General features: G+C 36.8%; 1 protein-coding gene across 2 annotated transcripts; it reads right to left on the bottom strand.

The window, feature by feature from the left end:
• Positions 1–1,514: 1,514 nt before the first annotated feature.
• Positions 1,515–5,011, bottom strand: LOC122019913 (WPP domain-interacting protein 1-like). 2 transcript variants are annotated; one of them, XM_042577538.1, is made up of 3 exons: positions 4,574–5,011; positions 3,493–4,494; positions 1,515–2,491 (listed from the first exon to the last, which is right to left on the bottom strand). In XM_042577538.1, the coding sequence occupies exons 2-3, from the start codon at positions 4,373–4,375 to the stop codon at positions 1,833–1,835; spliced, it is 1,542 nt and encodes a 513-aa protein (XP_042433472.1). In that variant the 5' UTR covers positions 4,376–4,494; positions 4,574–5,011; the 3' UTR covers positions 1,515–1,832. The 2 variants fall into 2 exon arrangements, with proteins under 2 accessions (XP_042433472.1, XP_042433471.1); XM_042577537.1 differs by having other exon boundaries at positions 3,493–5,011.
• Positions 5,012–19,695: the final 14,684 nt, after the last annotated feature.

Here is a 19,695-nt window from a genome sequence, read left to right as displayed (position 1 = left end):
AAACACATGAATAGAATATAAGAGTTGAGAAGAATATATTAAGATGGATACATTGATATATAAGGATATACAACAGAACAAATGAAAAATTGTAGAAAAGAAAGTCAGGATTACACCTATTGAGAGATTGTATTTACGAATATGTATATAGATGAATAATAAATGCTTTAGTTAGATACTATAAATTAAAATAAATATACACATCAAACAATAAAAATAAAAATTTAATTGATAATAATAAAATAAGATAAAATTTATTTAAATATAAATAACGATATAGTAAAAAATAAAATTGTATAAAAAAGATTTTCATAGTTCATCATCTAATATGATAAAATTTAGTTGTTGTTAATCAAAATTACTATAAAATATAACTCAATTATATTAAAAGACAAATTATAACTCAGTCAAAATTATTCTAATTTAGTTAAAATCGATCTAATCTGGTATTAAATTTGTAAAATAAAAGGGAATAAAAATATATAGACATTGAAAAAACTTTTAAAAAAACATTAAAAATGATATGGATATATACTTAAATAATAAATAAATATCTCAATTTAGCGATATAAGATTATAAGAAAAGAAATTTTAAAAAATAGTAATAATAAAATATAATAAAATTTACTTAAATATAAATAAGAATATAATAGGGGCTTAGACCAACTCCAACACATACCCTTTTATACCATTTTAGTGTAAAAAGAATCTCAAATACTCTTCAACATAACACTAAAATTTACATCATTTTGATAAAGTATCTTTTTTTAATATAATATATTATAATATTAAATTTATATTTAAAATATTATTAAATATTATAAATAAATATTATTTAATTTGAATTTATTATGTAAATTTTTTATTATTTAATTTTTTATGATTGTATATTATTTTTAAATATTAGTATGTCTATTAAATTATTTACACCAAAATTAAGAATGAAAGTACTTATTTTTATTTTCTTGTAACTAAAAACATAATATCATAAAAAAATTAGTTATCTTCTTGTAACTAAAAATATGATATCATAAAAATTAGTTATCATGTACCATAAAACTATTAATTTTAATAATAATTATTATCGTAATCAAAATATTTAATAAATTAATATGTATATTGAATAATAAATTATAAGATGAAAAATAAAATATTCTAAAGAATATTTCTTTTAGGTAGGAAATGATATATATTAATTAGAGTTAAATTATTTAGTGTTAAAGTTACACTAAATTGATGTTAAAATGGCACCAAAATAAGTGGGAGATGTTGCATCGCGCCGCCTAGGTACGCACGTGGTATGCAAATGAGTGGACAACGCCCACGTGATGTGGCCGCGCCCACTGAATCGCGCACTCCAGGCACAGACACCTGGGGTGTTGCATAACAGGACTCTATAACAGTAAATCAAACACAATTACATATGAGAATCCATATAACCAACTAAATTCACTAAGATAAAAATGTTGTAATTATTATCATTGTAGAAGCATCATCAAGAGCATTCAAAATGAATATCCAATAACTCCATTTATTTTTTTCATTCCTCTTGACTCATTCTCGTAATGTAAGCACAACAATAAGTCTTAAAGTAACAACTTTCAGAAGCTAAAGAGTAAAACATCTATGCAATGCAAGTCAATGGCACGCCCAAGATTTGAGTTTCGATATCAAAAACTTGGCAAAAAAAAAAAAAAAAAGAGAACAAGAATACTACTTGTTCAAAAAAGAAACGCCAGGAAATTAGCAAAATCCATGTGTTCCTGGGAGCAACAACATACAGGGAAGTTCTAATAACAAGGAGAAAAATACAAAGGGCTTTTCCTTGGAGATCATGTCGGTGTGATCCCACCCATTGACAGCGATGATGGCGGTGGCAGCACGTATGCGATGAACAATGCTAATGCGATACAAAGTATCAGAATCTGGACAAAAAGGCAAAAAGAGTACTTGGCGACTTGTCTCTGCAGCCTCAAGGCCTCTTTTGTTATAGACAGGTCTTCCACTAACTCTTCAGCTTTTTTACTGAGCACGACAATCTTGTTATTTAAATTCTTCTGTGTGAGCATAGCCTTTGATTGTTCTTCGGATTGGATGTTCTTCTCCTCACAGAGAGCAATGTGATCTTCTGTTAGGACTCTCCAACTTTCAGTAGTTCTTTTCATCATCAGATATTGGATTTCTGCCTCAATCTTCTTTTCAAGCAGGTTTTCAAAATCCACCTCCATTTCCTTCAACTTCTCTTGGAGGATCGAGAGCTCGGAGCTACTTACATCCTTGTTCGCAGCTTCAAGTTCGTTCAACTTTAATTCTTTGACCTTGGCATCAGCTATTACTTCTCCTAATTTCCATTTCAGATGCTCTATCTTCTGATTTAGTTCAACAGAATTGCCTTCGATATTTGTGGGACTAACCCCCTCTATGTCTTCATATTGACTATCATAATCATCAAACGTGTTGCCTTTCCTCAGTTCCTCAATTTTTTGGATTTCTGTGCAAATATCACAAAACAAATCATTTGGTGGGTGACAAGATTTGTTAGAAAAAAGGATAAAGTAATATTGCTGTATACATAAATAAAGGCATGAAATAATAAGACTTCGAAACAAGTATTTTTTTCTCGTGTGGCTAAGCCACAAAACAATTCATACAGTTCAGACTCAGAGAGTGAATATCTAATGAAGTGTGTGTGTTCTGAATTCTGATAAGGAAACATGTTGAAATCTGTAACTAGATGGATGATTGACATGCTGGAGCACAATCCCTGGTTATATTAAAGAAATTTACTTAATTAAGCAACAGAAGCATAAAAGTAGCCTTCCCACATCAAAATTACTATCGACACTGCAAAAGTGTAGTGCAAGGATCAAAGTTAATCAGGTACAGATAACTGAAATTGTTCAAGAGATGCTTGCATTTACATAAGTGCATAGCATGATTGGATTCTTGTTTAATCACTATATGAGCATCTAGACATATATAGGAAAAAATAGGATGAGAAGAAACATTTTAAGCATTTAATTCTTAGGCAAACAATCAACTGCGAGTTGAAAAGGAGAATGAACTTTGTTGTTTTACATATCAATAAGATGATACCTTACTCAGACTATGGAATAAATATCTTTCACAAGTATAAATATTTTTAAAAAGTTTTACATGCAATACCAATTTCTATGTGTCTACTTGAAGTGCCAGTAATGGAGTGTCGGTGTTTGACACAATTATAGAAATAGTACTTAAAGAGTCAAGTGTAAAAGAATATAAGTGAATTAAATGAGACTTACGTAATAAAACATATAGCGATTGAATTATAAGTATGACTTTGTTAACAGTTGCATTTGCAAAGGCTGAAGCCCAACTATTCTAAGGTCAAGCTAAGTTTTTGAGGGATGCCGGCTCACATCTTAAAGATCAGAACAGAGATAAGCAAACATAAAATAAAATAAAATAAGCACTACTGATCATAAGCGCAGAGTCGTATAAAAGGCATACCCTTTTCTAATGCTTCTTTTGTTGTTTGAAGAGAATCAATTGACTCAAGAAAAATGGGATCAAGCTCTGGCCCTTGTTGGCCACTCGCATTTTTAGCATCATTCACCTCCCTGGACAAATCAGCATCCAAATATTCCCTTGATAGATCTCTGACTTGACTCAATCTAACTTCCTCATTTCGCCGAGAAGAAACACTATGCTCACCGTTGTTATTAATAGATTTCTCACTCTGCTTACTATTGCTAGCTACACTTCCTATGTGCACAAAAGCAGCATTAGAACTTCTCAAGTCAGATTCAATGCTGGAATAGGAATTCTCCATCTCAATTTTAACTGGATTTTCTTTAAGCTTCCTATTCCCATCAGATCTGCCTGCTTTGGCTCGTTGTCCTCGTTGGGGCACAACATGCCCTGATCCCTTTCCACCAATAGCCTTTGCCCTGCTTCTATCTTTCCCAAAACCAATTGTTTCATACCTGAACTTTGGGGCACTTGCTGCTGTTGATGATTTACTACTTTGGTCATCGCTATTCTCAGAGTCTATTCCAATACTGAAACTAGAAGCTGCAACTAATAAGCCAAATTCTGGATCTAATGTGGTTGGGGTCATTGGAAGGGGCGTGCCGCCTATGTTCATGGACACCAATGAGGCAACTGAATCTTCATCCTCATTCTGGTTATCGTTCTTCTGCCTGTTGTCATTTGCTTCTGATGGATCAGTGACCAGAAACCTCCGTTTGTGTATTTGAGCAGAATCAGCGGTGCTGACCACATCATTGCTCAAATCCCTCCTAATTCTCCTCCATTTCCTCAGGCCATAGCCCTTAGAAGGTGCCGACTTTGACCCCGCTACAGGGTCTTCTTCAACAGAAGGAGATCCCATCAGATTAGAGGGTGATTTGGCCGAAAGTTCTCTCCCTACGGCATTACCATTTTCCTTCACATCCACCAGCGCTTCAGCTGAACAAACATTCCTCTCCTCCTGACCTAGATCTCCAACACCTGAACAACCAACATGAGAAACTTCCTCAAGGTCCAATACTCCATTGTATTTAATTTCGATTTCGCCCAAAGGAGGTACCTCTTCTGCGTTTTCATTTTCCTTCTCTCCCCGCAGGCCAGTACTCAAATCTTCCCCCGAATTCATACCGAGACAAGAACCTCAACCCGCAACCACAACCGCGGCAAGGATAACTCACCAAGAGGAGTTTCAATAAGACGCCCAAATCTCTCCTCAGTACGAAGAGGGCGGGCAATTCCGCTGAAACAGAAACTCGAACTGCAAGAAGAAGTACAACATCGACTGAGCGGAAAAATTAAACCTTTGCGAGAGCTGCCGAATCGAAACTACTAGGGCTGCAAGATGATTGATCAGGCGAGTGGGATCGGGACGAGGAGGAACAAAAAAAAAAAAAGAGCCAAGGCCTCGAGATCCGTGGCCGCTGCAGCTGCTGCCGCTGCCGCCGCCGCCTACGACATGAAAAGGGGATGAAATTAGGGCTAATACGAACGGAATACTTTTCTAAAGATTGGTTTGCTTAAATCTGAAGGAAACAGATCAATACGGGTGCCGACCGGGACCACCGTTTTGGATCCCATCGTGGATAATTAATTTTAATCAAATTTTTTATTTTAGTTTGTGCTATGCATTTACATAGTTTTTTACCGACCATGTACGTAAATTTTTAAAATTATTAAATCACATACACTTTTAAAATTATTAAATCATATATTTATTTTAAATTTTATTCTTATCAATCAATTGATATTTTAAATAAGTCGAATCATTTAGCTGTGTATCAAAATATGGAAATTTTAATCAAATAAGTCAACTGATTTATTTTTTTTTTATCAAAATTAATTTTAGATAAAATTGTTTGATCAACTAAATAACCTCATATTAATATGAAATTAATTTTGTCTAAAACTAATTTATTTGTAAAATGATCTCGGATTGATATAAAACTAATTACTACATGTTCCTCTACCTCTCCTGATTAAATTCACGCCCTCAAAATCAATCTGAATCAATATATTGAGCATTGATTTTATGAACATAAATATGTTTGAAAATTTTAATTTGTGTTCAAAAAATCTGACTGATGGACCAAACGACTTCGGATTGACATGAAATTAGTTCCTATGTGTTCAGCTAGTTTTCTTGATTATATCAATGTCCTAAGATTTCAATTTTACCCAATATATCGAAAGCAATAATTTTTTGAACATGAATTAAAATTTTTAAATATATTTGTGTTTAAAAAATTATTACTCTCAATATATTTGGTCAAATTAAAGTTTGAAGACATAGATATAATCAGGAGAGATAGACAAACACATAAGAACTAATTTTATGTCAGTCCGAGGTCATTTGATCCATCATCCGATTTTACCCAAAATCGGCTGATAGACAAAATGACCTCGGATTGACATGAAATAAGTTCCTATATGTTCGTATATCTCTTGATTATATCCATGCCTTTAAATTTTAATATGGCCCAATATATTGAGAACAATAATATTTTAAATACGAATATATTTGAAAATTTTAATTCTTGTTAAAAAAAAATCATTGCTCTCAGTACATTGGTCAAATTTAAGTTTGAGGACATTGATATAATTATGAGAGATAGACGAACATATAGAAATAGTTCATGTTAATCCGAGGTCGTTTGATCCATTAGTCGATTTTTCCCAAAATCGGCTGATGGACGCCCAAAATTAGCTGATGGATCAAAAGACCTTGGATTGATATGAAATTAGTTCCTATATGTTCGTCTATCTCTTCTAATTATATTTATGTCATCAAACATCAATTTTGTTGGAGTGTATACTGAAAGCCTAAGCTTTGTAAACATTCATTATGAATAAAGAATCACATTTGGTCAAATTGTCTACATTTGTTTGTAGTTGTTCATATAGTTTATATTGTAGATGACATAGTATGTGGTGTCACATGCAGAAGATGATGTTATCAGTACCTTATAAATTATAAACAGTAGCTCACGACTAAAATGGAAAGGAACAAACCATTAGAAGGTCGTAGTGTAATTAGGTATTAGTTTATCTTGACTATATAATTACACTAGTACACTCAGAGTGTATTGAGTAGGACCATTAGAGGTCGTTTCTTTTATACTGACTTTATAAAGGAACAAAGACCTCAGTTATTATGGAAGTGTGTGCTCTTAATCCTAATATAATAACAAGCACATATGTTTGATATTTATTTCTTTAATTTATCAATGGGTGAGATTTAGTTCGATGAATCAATAAACCCGATAAGTTGGGAAATAGTATCACTTATAGTGTGTGTTGTTGATTATAGAAGGAAACTGTGTCCTAGAGATACTAGGTTGATAATGTCCTCAAGAGGAGCTCATAAAGATTGTCATGTTAAACCCTGCAGGTGGACTCAGTCCGACATGATAATAAGGTTGAGTGGTACTACTCTTGGACTTAGATATTAATTAAATGAGTTGTCAGTAACTCACTTAATTAGTGGACATTCGATATCTTAAACACAGGAGACTAACACACTCATAATAAGAAGGAGCCCAAAATGTAATTTGGGATTGGTGCGGTAGTTCAATAATAGTTCTCTAGTGGAATGATTATTATTGATAAAATTAAGTTGTGTGTTGGCGAACACGAGATGCTTAATTTTATCAGAGACCAAAACCAATTCCTCCTCTCGGTCCCTATCGTAGCCTCTTATTTATGAGTTCTATACCCACCTATACACACCTTCTATACTCACTAATAAGGGGCCGAGCTAGCTTGGGAACAAGCTAGGGCCGCCTAGGTATAAGATTGGGTGGGCCCTAGCTTGAACCCAAGCTAGTAGGGTCGAAAATAAATTAAAAGGATTTTAATTTTAATTTTTATTATGTGGGAGATATAATTTATTAAAGAGAATTAAAATTAAAATATCTCTCTTGTAAAAGATCTACAAAAGATTAAAGAAAGAGATTAGATCTCTTTCTTTATTTGTAGATTGGTGAGATATTTTATTTTCTCTTTAAAAATTATTCACATGTTGTAAAATTAAAATTATAGAAATTTCCTTTTTATCAACCATGAAGAGATTTGAAGAGAAATTTTATTTTTTAAAATTTCCGGAAACAAATTAGGAAGTTTTAATTGTTTATTGAAACTTGTCCAATTTGTTCTCCAATGATGTGGCCGGCATTAATTGGGGAAATATTATTTTATTTTTCTCAATTAAATCATGTCAAGGGAATTAAGGAAATTTTATTGTAATTAAATTTCCTAATTTGCCTAGGCCAAGGAATATAAAAGAAGGGGTGAGGGTGCCTTCACAAGACACAACATCTATTATTTCTCTCCCTCTTTTGTTCCTTGGTGTGGCCGGCCATCCTCTCCTCTCTCTTCCTCTTGTGGTGGCCGAATCTCCCTCTTCCATTGGAGCTCTTGTGGTGGCCGGATACTACTCGTAGGAGGAGAAGAAGAAGGAGAGAAAGCTAGCATCTCTTGGAACTTGGTTAGTGTTTTGATTTTCTTCCTTGGTGAAGCTTCCTCTTTGTTGGCCGAACCTAGCTAGGAGGAGAAGAAGGTGGTTGGTGGTTTCTCATCTCGGAAGATCGTTGTCCACACAACGTCCGAGGTTAGAAGAGGAATACGGTAGAAGATCAAGAGGTTTTTCTACAAGGTATAACTAGTAATTTTTCTTTCCGCATCATGCTAGTTATTTATGGAAATAATACCAAATACAAGAGGCTTACGTTCTAGAATTTCGAATATGTTTTTCGATATTGTGTTCTTTTATTTTTTCTTTTCCTTGTGATTTGATTGTTCTCTTTGGTTAACCTAAAGTTATTTTAGGAAATTAAATATTAGCTTTCTATAAAAGGTTTTGTCTAGTCGGTGGTGGTTGCTCCCATATCCAAGAAGGTCATGTGCCTCGCCACGTCAGTACTGGGAACCAATTATGGAAATTAATATTTAATGGAATTAATAACTTAAGGAGACTTGGGTCGAACGTGTTAAATTCCGCAGGAGATCCAAGTCAAAACCTAAAAGAACAAATAGATTAAGTTTTGGATCAAACGTGTTAAGTTCCACAGGCGATCCAAAATTTAATTTAAAAGAACACATGGTAGCTACGAAAAGGTTCAAACCTTTGTACAAAATTTTTGTACAGTGGAACCTATAGGTTTTCCGAGTAGCAACCATCAAATTTGACTCAAAATATTAAGTGCAATATTTTTTAAACGTAAAAATATTTGAAAATTTTAATTCGTGTTTAAAAAATCTGGTTGATGGACTAAACAACCTCGGATTGACATTAAACTGGATCCTACAAGTTTAGCTAAGTCTCCTAATTATATTCATATCCTCAAACATTAATTTGATGTAATATATTGAGAGCAATAATCTTTTGAACAAGAATTAAAATTTTCAAACATATTCATGTTCAAAAAATTATTACTCTCAATATATTAAGTTAAATTGAAGTTTGAGAGTATGAATATAATCAGAAAAGATAAATGAACATATAGAAACTTGTTTCATGTCAATCCGAGGTTATTTTGTTCATCAGCTAATTTTGGACAAAATCAGTTGATGAATCAAATGACCTTAGATTGACATGAAACTAGATCCTATATGTTTGGATAGTTCTCCTAATTATATTCATCCTCTCAAACTTTAATTTGACCTAATATATTGAGAGCAATAATTTTGTGAACACAAATATATTTGAAAATTTTATTCAAAAAATTATTGCTCTGGACAAATTAAAGTTTGAGGACATGGATATAATCAGAAAAACTTGCCAAACACGGATCTAGTTTTATGTCGATCCAAGGTTATTTAGTCAATCAGTCAATTTTAGATAAAATCTACTGATATACCAAATGTCAAATTGACGTTTAAGGTCATTGATATAATCAGGAGAGATACACGAACACATAAGAACTAGTTTCATATCAACCTAAGGTCATTTGGTCTAACAATCGATTTTATCTAAAATCGATTTTGATAAAAACAATAAATCAGTCGACTAATTTGATTAAAATTCTGACATTTCGACACAAAGACAAATCGATTCGACTGCTCTAAAACATCACTCGACTGATAAGGGTAAAATAAAAAAATAGGTACGCGATTTAATAATTTTAAAACTACTCTACGTGATTTAGTAATTTTGAAAAGTTACCTACGTGGTTCGATAACAAGCTATTGAAATTATGCCACTTAATTTTGAATATGATCGATTCAATCTTATAAAATTTTTTATCTATCATCTGAATAAATTGACAAACATTCAAACTTGATAGTTCATCATCTCAATATTCATCAATCGTCCATTATCCCCTCGGGTAGTATGGTGGTTGAGACATGAGGTATTATGACATTAGGTATTGAGGTTGAAACTCGATGTGTGCGAGCATGCTTTCCTTATACCTTGGCCACTATACTAATAACTAATAATCACTCATGATTTACCTCATTTATATGAGACAAATGAATCACCTTTTGTCACATTAAACCATAAAGATATTTTCTTTAATTTACCAATTAATATATATATATATATAAGGATTTGTTATCCTGCGCGACGCCACAGTACGCGACTGTGCGCGCCGCGCAGGATAACAACTGATTTTTATTTTTTTTTAATTTTTTTTAATTTATAAATTAAAAAAAATAAAAAAAATATTTTTTTAAAAGTTTATTTCTAGGGTTCAGGCTTTGGTTATAGTGTTAAAGCTATTTTTTTTTTTAGATTTTACCTCTGGGGTTTAGGCTTTCCAATTAGATTATAGTGTTTGGGTTTAAAAAAAAATTAAAATAAAATTAATTTAAGCATTTATTGAGTATTGTAATATGTTAAGGGGATATATTAAGGTATTAAAAATTTATATAAGGAAATGTTAAATTTTTTAATTGATTTTTTTAATTTAAAATATTAAAAAAATTAAAAAAAAAAAGAAAGAGAGCGCGCAGGAGATCAAAACTCTATATATATATATATATATATATATATATATTGATTCGGTAGTAATGTGGAGCCCCGCCCTGCAGGAGGTCGGCACCACGTGGAAGGTCAAAGTCAAGGCGGTCAACGCCCCCAGGCTAGCGTCCGACCGGGCGAACCCATCAGTCGATCGGACTAAGGAATGGTCGGTCCGACGTTATCACAACTCGGTCTCGCACCGAGCTTCCGACACTCAAAGACCCCAGTATTACCAAAGCAGGCGCCAACCGACAGGTTATGTACCGAGCTGCTGGGCATGTGCCAGGCGGACATCCGGATCGGCCAAAGATCATATCACAGCCAGTGAAGCGGAAACACAACCCAACAAGCCTAGACAGAGGAAGTAGCTGAGTGGCCACCCCGCTCGGCCCAGACAACGGAAGTAGCCAAGCGGTCATCCGCTCGGCCCACTAGCAGACAAAAGCAGGATCGACTGATATCCTCCTCAAGACTCGTGTCACCGATAGACAACATGGTCGGCGACATGATCAGGCAGAGATCAAATAGAGAATCGTACGACGGAAGCTTCCACTGTCTTGCCAGGATATGCTCGGGTTATTGAGGTATGGCGTCAGAGGTACTTTTTCTAGCATGTCCTTTCAAGGAAGGCTTTGAGAAGTATGCACGCGCGCTCCTGGGGTCTTATATAAGGAGCCCTAAGCTTCGTTGGAGGTATGGATAATCTACTGTAGCTACTGTTACTCCGCTGCTTTTCGTTTCGCTAATTTGCTTTCTTGTTGCCATCACCGGATATCTGATGTAATCAATGTATTTTATATACTCCTACACCCTGTGAGTGCAGGACTGAAATCGAAAGATTCCCGAAATTCATGTCGAATGATGAGCTTTCAACAAATTGTCGAGCGGCGATGTTAAACCCAGGTCTCCATCGACGGTCGAGCAGCGACATTAAACCCGAGTCTTCAACAAATCGTCGAGCGGCGATGTTAAACTCATGTCTCCATCGATGGTCGAGCGGCGACCTTAAACCTGAGTCTACATCAAATCATCGAGCGGCGACGTTAAACCCAGGTCTCCATCGATGGTCAAGCTGCGACCTTAAACCTGAGTCTTCAACAAATCGTCGAGCGATGACGTTAAATCCAGGTCTCCATTGACGGTCAAGTGACGACCTTAAACCCGAGTCTTCAACAAATCGTCGAGTGACGACGTTAAACCCAGGTCTTCATCGACGGTCGAACGACGACCTTAAACTCTAGTCTTCAACAAATTATCGAGCGACGACGTTAAACCCAGATCTCCACCGACGGTTGAGCGGCGACTATAAACCCGAAAATCGAGCGGCAATGTTAAACCCGAAAGCCCGCCTGACGAAAGGATCAGGAAAGCTCGACCTTCACTTATCGTCAATCGAAAGTAGTTAATGAAAGCATACAAAACAAAGTTGCCACAAGAAAGCTAATCCAAACGACAAGCATCCATTAAAGGATAAAGGGCACCGCCGACCGGCGGGCTTACATGCACACTTCAAAAATACTTTACATAACCCTCCGCTCACTCAATGAAGTCGAAAATGTCGTCAGGCATGGAGTCGTTCAGTTGACTCCTATTGATGATGTCATCTGTTAGGGTGTCAAGAAGATGTCCGTTCGCCCTTACCTGGTTGAACGTCCCAGTGGCGGCCAGCACGAAAGTCCGGATGACCCGATGAACGACTTTGTCCATTAATTTTTCTGAGCGGAGGTATTCCTGTTTCATGTCTTCAAAACAATTCGTCTCATCCTCCTGGTAGGTCTTCAATGCAGTGCGGGAAGCCTCCAGAGCATCTTCAAGGGTCTTCACTTGCTCTCGAAGAGCGGCCTCCCCAACCGAACGACCTTCCTGCTCGGTGACCAGTAGGTCTTTAACCTCCTTCAGCTTCTGAGCTAAATCCCGAGCCTCTTGGTTTTTCAGCTCCAGGTCAGCTATGACTTGGTTCTTCCTAATGGTAGCCTGATCGATCTTCTTGTCATACGTTTTTACTTGAGTCTCAAGCTAGTCCAGCATTATGGTCTAGTTAGCGGATTTCTTCCGTTCGACCTCCAGAAGTTTGTTGGCCTTTTCTAGATCAGCCTGCAAACTGGCGATTGAAGGCCCCTGAGAGGAGGATGCACCACCAGAGATTTTGAGCTTCTTCAGCTCGTCCTCCACGAAGGCAAGATGCCGACACATCGCCACGCTCTCCACCCAATACTGCCGCAGAACCGAAGAATGTTAATGTCGAGCGGAGGTAAAATCATGAATGGATCATTGCATACATCCCCCGGTGGACATTTACAAGTGGTCATTGGCGAGCAGCCCTAGAGGCATGGTTGCGACACGTGCTCGGGCCTCCTCTCAAACCTTGGCGAGCGATCTCTGGATGAGTATCTGATGTTCCGGAGTTAGTGGTTGATCGTCGGCCGCTAAAAACTCCTCTGTTGGGAGGTGGAGGATGGCTGTCATAGATCGACGCCCGCTTGGAGCTGATTCGGAGGAAGCCGCTGTGCCAAAGGCTTAGGTAGTTGAGGCAGGAAGAATGCCAGACTGTAGAATCCTTTGTCGAGTCGGAGGAAGAGAGGCGAGTGGCGGGGCTGCGATGGGCTCGAGTGGCAGAGCAGACAAGGAAGGCGTCTGATCGGAGGAAGTAGTCTCCACCGTCTCAGGGACGACCACGGGAGACACAGTGGCCCGCTGCTCGGAGACGCGCACTGCCGAAGAGGCAGAGCGGGAAGGGGTGGTCTTTTGGCGTCTCTTGCATCGGGAAAGGGGAACATCACCTAAAGATCCTGAGCCTTTGATTCGGGCGGTGTGATGTGCTTTGGAGGCCGGGAGGGGGTCGGTCGTCACATTTATGCTGGGCGTCCGTTCGGCGGTGCCTTCGCCCACAGTCGGTGTTCCCCCGCTCTCCTCAAGGGTGCCTTCGTGAGAGTCAATTGGAGTCAAGCCGAGGCTCGCCATTTCCTTGACTGTGACCGCCTCGATCTTCGCATCCTTAAGCTTCATTAGACTGGCTGCCCCATGCACGCATCATGAGGTCAGCTGCAAAAGAAGGAAAGAAGCAGTTTGACCCTAGAGAAAAGGGGCGGGAAGTTGTATACCTAAGCTGCTCGGGAGCCTCGTCCGGATCGGACTCAGCCCGAACATATACATGACACCCTTCGACAGAAGTTTGTGGATGTCATATTTCTAGCCGGCTAGCATGTTCGCCGCATGGAGGTAGTCCGGCTGGCTCTTGTATTTCTTCAGAACTAGCGGGGGTGGCAGTCCGACCTGCCACTTAGTGCGAAACCTCGGTCGCTCGGGGGAGGCGCAGGAAGAAGAAGTACTCCTTCCAGTACTTGTTTGAAGTGGGCATTTTGTCAAAAAAGACAAGGCTGACTCGAGACTGAAAAAGATAAGTTCCCAGCTCGGATTGCTTGGGATAATAGAAGTAATGGAAAGCTTGCGAGGTCAGCGGGATGCCGTGCAGCCGGAACAACACGACAACGCCGCAGAGCAAACGAAAAGAATTAGGGGCGAGCTGCGGGAGAGGGACGCGGAAGTAATTGCAGACCTCAGTTATGAAAGGATGGATGGGGAATCGAAGACTGACCACGAATTGGTCTGAGAAAAACCAGACTGTGCCGGTCGGTGAGTCATTGGGTCGATTGGACAGGGTGGCCAGAACGATTTCGTGGTCAGAAGGAAGGTCGAAGGCATTTACGAGGCTCGCAGCGTCGCCTGCGTCGAACCTAGTCTCCATGGTGGTATACCAAAGTCTGGGAGCAATGTCTGATAATTGCGATGAACTGGCCATTGCCGGAGAAAGGGGAGGAAACGAGAAGTTTCGTGGAAAGGTCACCGGAGAAACACAAAATAGACCCCGGACGAGCATAGGACGAAAGGAACAAGATCGCTAAAGGTTAAACGACAGGGAAGGTCAAAGAGGCTTACAGAAAGAGAAGGTTGCTGAGGAAGAAGACGAATGGTCGTCGGAGCACTGGTCCCTGTCGTAGTCTCATTAAAGCCTCAAGTCCATCCAAATATAAGCCCATCTTGGTGTCCAAGAAGGGGGCCGGCCCAATGCTTGGTGACCAAGCAAGGGTCAGCCACATTGTCCTCTTAAGGGGTCGACCCCTTGCTTGGTGCCCAAGCAAGAGGGGGCCGACCACATTAATTCAAATAAGGAGGAGTGTTTTGAATTTTTTAAATCTTCTCTTTATAGAAAACTACAAATTGTAAAAGAGAGATTTTAAATTTTAAAACTTTCCTTATTTGAATTAGGCCACATGTTTTAAAACTTTTCTTTTTTAACCATCCTCATGGTTTAAGAAAAAAAAAGGAAGAGAAGTTTTAAAATTTAAATTTACTATCACCATGTTAAAAAAGGAAATTTTTTAGAAGAGAAGTTTCAAATTTTAAAAACATGTTTTTAATTTTTTGAAACTTTCCCTTTTTAACATTCACTTTAGGAAATTGAAAGAGAACTTGTAAAATTTTATAAGAGTTTTTTCTTTGCTTATAAAATTTTTACAAGGATTATTTCTTTCCTTTTAATTGTGGCCGGCCACCTTCCTTGGTGCCCAAGCAAGGGGTCGACCAATCATCCTTTTAAAAGACTCAATCAAATTAAACCCAATCAAGGATTGGTGATTGATTCAATCAAGAGGAAAGAAAAGGAAAAATAAAAGGGAAAAGGAAAAACAAGAGGAAAATTTTATTTTTTGTAAAAAGTCTTTCCTTATTTGCCTTGGGCAAGTAATATAAAAGAAGGAGAGGAGAGACCTCATGAGGATAATATTTTTTTCTCTCTTCTCTCTAGTTTTTTCCTAAGGGTCAGCCCTTGCTTCTCTTCATGCTAGGGCCGACCACCTCTTGTGGTTTCTCATAGTGGCCGGATACAAGAAAAGGAGAAGAAGAGGAGAAGTAGGGAACACAACAATCCTTATTCTCTTGTGGAGTTCTTCATTGTGGTCGGCCTTCTCCCTATCCCTTTTCCCTTACTCTCTTTGGTTCCTAAATTGGTGGTGGTGGCCGAATATTAGAGGAGGAAGAAGAAAGCTCTTTGGTGGTGTTCATCTTGGAGGATCGTCGTCCATACGACATCCAAGGCGAGGCGAGGAATACGGCAGAAAATCTCGAGATCATTAGCATACAAAGAGAAGGTATAACTAGTAATTTTCTTCCGCATCATACTAGTTATTTTTTCTTTGTATGAATTCCAAACACAAGAGGCATTAGATCTAATTTTTTGAATTTATTTTTCGAGTTTGTGTTTTCTTTGTTTTTCGAATTTGTAATTCGATTGTTCCTTTTGGTTAAACCTAGAGTTATTTAAGGAAATTAAATATTAGTTTTCCTTAAAAGGTTTTGTCTAGGCGGTGGTGGTTGCTCCCATATCCAAGAAGGCCATGTGCCTCGCCATGCAATCCTGGAAGCCAATTTTGGAAATTAATATTTAATTGAATTTATAACGTAGGTGGATTTGAATCAATAGTGTTAAGTTCCGTTTGCGATTCAAATCTAAACCATTAAGAACAGATAAGTTAAATTTGGAATTAATGATGTTAAGTTCTGTCTGCAATTCCTAATTTAACTGCTAAAGAACACAATAGGTTATTTAAGGAAAGATTCGACACTTGTACAAAATTTTTGTACAGTGGAACCGGTACAATTTTCCTAAGACTAATCAACATAGGGTACCTTGCTGAAGATACAAGATCATTGGAGCTCTCTAGTCGATTGGTTCTTCTAAGTTATTCTGCAAGTCGATCTGAACTATTAGGAAACTCTGGGCCATCGATTTATCCAGGACCCAAGTGGTCAAAGATCTGACCATCTTGGTTAATTCATCTGCTCTCTGATTATCTGCCCTGGGAATTTTGGTTACTAGGACTTCCTCAAAGCCTTCCTTCATTTTTTTCATATGCTTCTCTGTAAAGCTGTAGCTTCTTACTATTGATCTCAAGTTGCCAGCCGCCAGCTGAGCCACAGTTGAGAATCTCAGTAGATGATTACCCGCGTGGCTCCTATGTGCCGAGCTGTCTGCAGTCCAGCCAAGAGTACCTCATATTCTGCCTCGTTATTGGTAGCTCTGAAGTTTAACCTAACGGCTAGTTGCATGATATCTTCTCGAGGGGATATAAGAAGTATCACCACTCTACTTCCTTGTTGAGTGGGCGACCCATCTATGCATATCTTCCATGTCTCCTCGGAATCATGCTGATGGATCTCCATTAGAAAGTCGGTTAGGGCTTGTGCCTTAATCGCTGCTCAGGGCTGGTACTGTATATCGTACTCTCCCAGCTCGGTTGTCTTTTATCACTTTTCATAAAAAAAAAAAATCCATTGTGATTACGTACTTTTTACAATGTTTCTAACCGTTGTCTTTAATATTCATGTTGCAACATGATAATAACAAACAACCAGTCTTTTTTTAATATAAGCAAACCACCTATACAAAACTAAATATTTACTACATTTAATCCAAAATATATCAGCTAAAATATACAAAATGAGTTGTACTCATCAAACTTAGTAGTACCAAATCATAAATCACATGTTTTCTATTACTATTCTTCATATGGCTTTTACACATTAGCAAGACAACTAGAACCTAACAAAGCTCACTCCTTGCATAAAAAATCTCAAGCCTCATGAATTGCCTGAGTTACGTACCTGTAAGAGAAAAATTAAACAAAACTTATTAATGAAAAATATAAAATATATAAAAAAAAGAATTGTAGTAAGTATTGTATGAACTGTAACCAAAGAATAAATATTTCGCATAACTCTAATATCTGGACATGAGAGAAGGATTTCCAGAATTCCATGACAACACTCAATGTCTGCAAAACGGAAGAGAAAAAAATTATTCAATACAAACTTATAGTCTCTAAGAAATAAAACTTATGCAATACAAGCAATTTAACCAACTTAGAGTTGTCTTGGTAACTTCCATTGGAAAACTTATGCACGTAGCTTTAAATTCACAGAATAAGTTTATATTCAATCAATGAATTTCATTGACCTTGCCATTGAGTTTATAAATAATCAATCAAGAACATTCTTAAAAGATACTTGTGGTGACAATAAGAAATCATCGAAACCTGTAAAAATACATCTAAACCTGGAGGATGCATGAGGTTATAACAAACCAGCTATTCAAATATCGATTTAGGATGCGAACTTGCTGAGTTATAGGCATGATTGACAAAATGACAAGAACTTGTCTAGACAAATGTTGAAAATAGACAAGGAAGTCGATATATGCTTTGTTCCTAGAAAAATGTCTTTATATACAAAACATGCTCATAATTCCAGTCAACATGCTACAGACTCTATCTACTAACTCAGCCGAATCACTATACGACAAGCTTATTTCTCGGAGGCAAAGGTTAATAGACAAAACAAAAACAAAATTATAAGGACACCACAACTTTACTTATAACTAAATTTACAAAATGTTCAATCAGCAAGATAACACATAGATATATATTAGGTATTGACATATTAAAGCAAAAGATGAGAACAAAGTGAGGCAATAAATAAGGGAAATGTTAACCAATTCTGCTCATGATAGAAATGCAAGAATGAGGTATTGGACAAAGGTATGTGTATAATTTATTTCATGGAACATCAAATACAGAAACAAAGTTTTTTTTCCTTCAACCAAACATTTAAAAAAAATAGAAATTTCCAAAGCATGAAATAACTACCCCAATCTGTGTTGGATATAGATACTTGGATAATGACACTCAAACAATGACACTAAGAGTGAACAATCACTAATCCAATTGAACACATGTACAATTTGTAAAAATAGTCATGTTAGAGATTGTGATCATACTCATGTTGAACACTATATCAAGTCCAAGTAACATAAACATGGAACAGTTGCAACATTGACACCATATTCAACTACATAAGCATTATCATACTGGAGATTTGAATGAACATTAGTTATCAAATTTCGTAAACAATAAGCAGTAGAGTACTAGCCTTGTATATTAAACTTGTTGAATGTACAATATCTCATAAGAAAGTTTACCTTTAATGCTATCACAATAATCACATCCAAAGAGAATACACAAATCAATGAACTGATCCATAGTGAGTCTTAACTCTTCAAGAACCTGAAAAATAAGGATAAGAATAAATATAGTAATTCAATTAGCAATAAGCAGAATAAATATACCTTTGAAACTTCAAATTCTATCACAGAGAGCAGAAATTACATGTTATTATTTGTTGTAATATGTGAGACACATAAAGTTGGACATTTTGGGAAGCTTTGAAACAAAGTAACAATAACTGATAAGTAAGAGATGTCTCCAATCGAGCAATAAGTGGCGAGATGAGTTCTCACCAAAATTTAGGGGATTTGGCAAACAACAAGCTTTTTAAGAGCACCATTATCCATTGGAGTGTGATCTCCTAACAAAGAGAAGGGGCATGTTAGCTGAAGATGCTCTTTGGTTTAATTATCTTTCTTCTCCTTTTTTGCCTCCAATTTTTGGGATAAAACTATTTGGCTTAATATTGTGTCATTTATCACAATGCCGATGATCGAACCCATAATGACTTAGCATGAATTAAGGGCAACAAACTGAAGACGAGAAAATACTACAATGTGTCTGAGCTACAACTTAGTTGTCGCCTTTGTAATTTTTTTAACTACTCTTCTGATGTGGCTTGAGCCAAGAAGAAAAAAAATGATCTAGAGTTTAAGAACTGGAGCTTCTCCACCTAAGTGACTAGTCACCAATGATAATTAGATTGTGCATAAAACATAACTAATCCATATTAGAGTGTCATCGTGTTGATTGTAGGTATACCAGATAGATTGACTACTTAGGTAAGGAAACGAAAGGAGCATCTACATCCAAGCAACTAGCCACTAGGATTGATAATAAGCAGTAGTGAGATACCACTAACTGGAGCATTTTCCTGAATGTTGGTGAAGACTCTCATTGCAAGATAAAGAAAAAGTATACTGTGTATAAAAGTTCCACAATAAAACATGAGCAATAGCACAAGAACTATCAAGATGTTGAGGATCTGGTAGTTCATGAAATTCTTAGTGAACATCATTTTCTAGACTGAACAAATATTTGTTGATCTTTAAATCTTCACACACACACTAGTTTCCAGTAAGATGCATTTACCAAAAGGTTAACAAAATCACAGTTACTAAGGAATTGCCCCATATGAATTAAATGAAAGATGACACAAAAGAA

This window comes from Zingiber officinale, chromosome 9A, assembly GCF_018446385.1.
Source record: "Zingiber officinale cultivar Zhangliang chromosome 9A, Zo_v1.1, whole genome shotgun sequence".
NCBI lineage: Eukaryota > Viridiplantae > Streptophyta > Magnoliopsida > Zingiberales > Zingiberaceae > Zingiber > Zingiber officinale.
The sequence above is the reverse complement of the archived record's forward strand: the minus strand, read 5'-3'. Positions and strand labels throughout refer to the sequence as shown.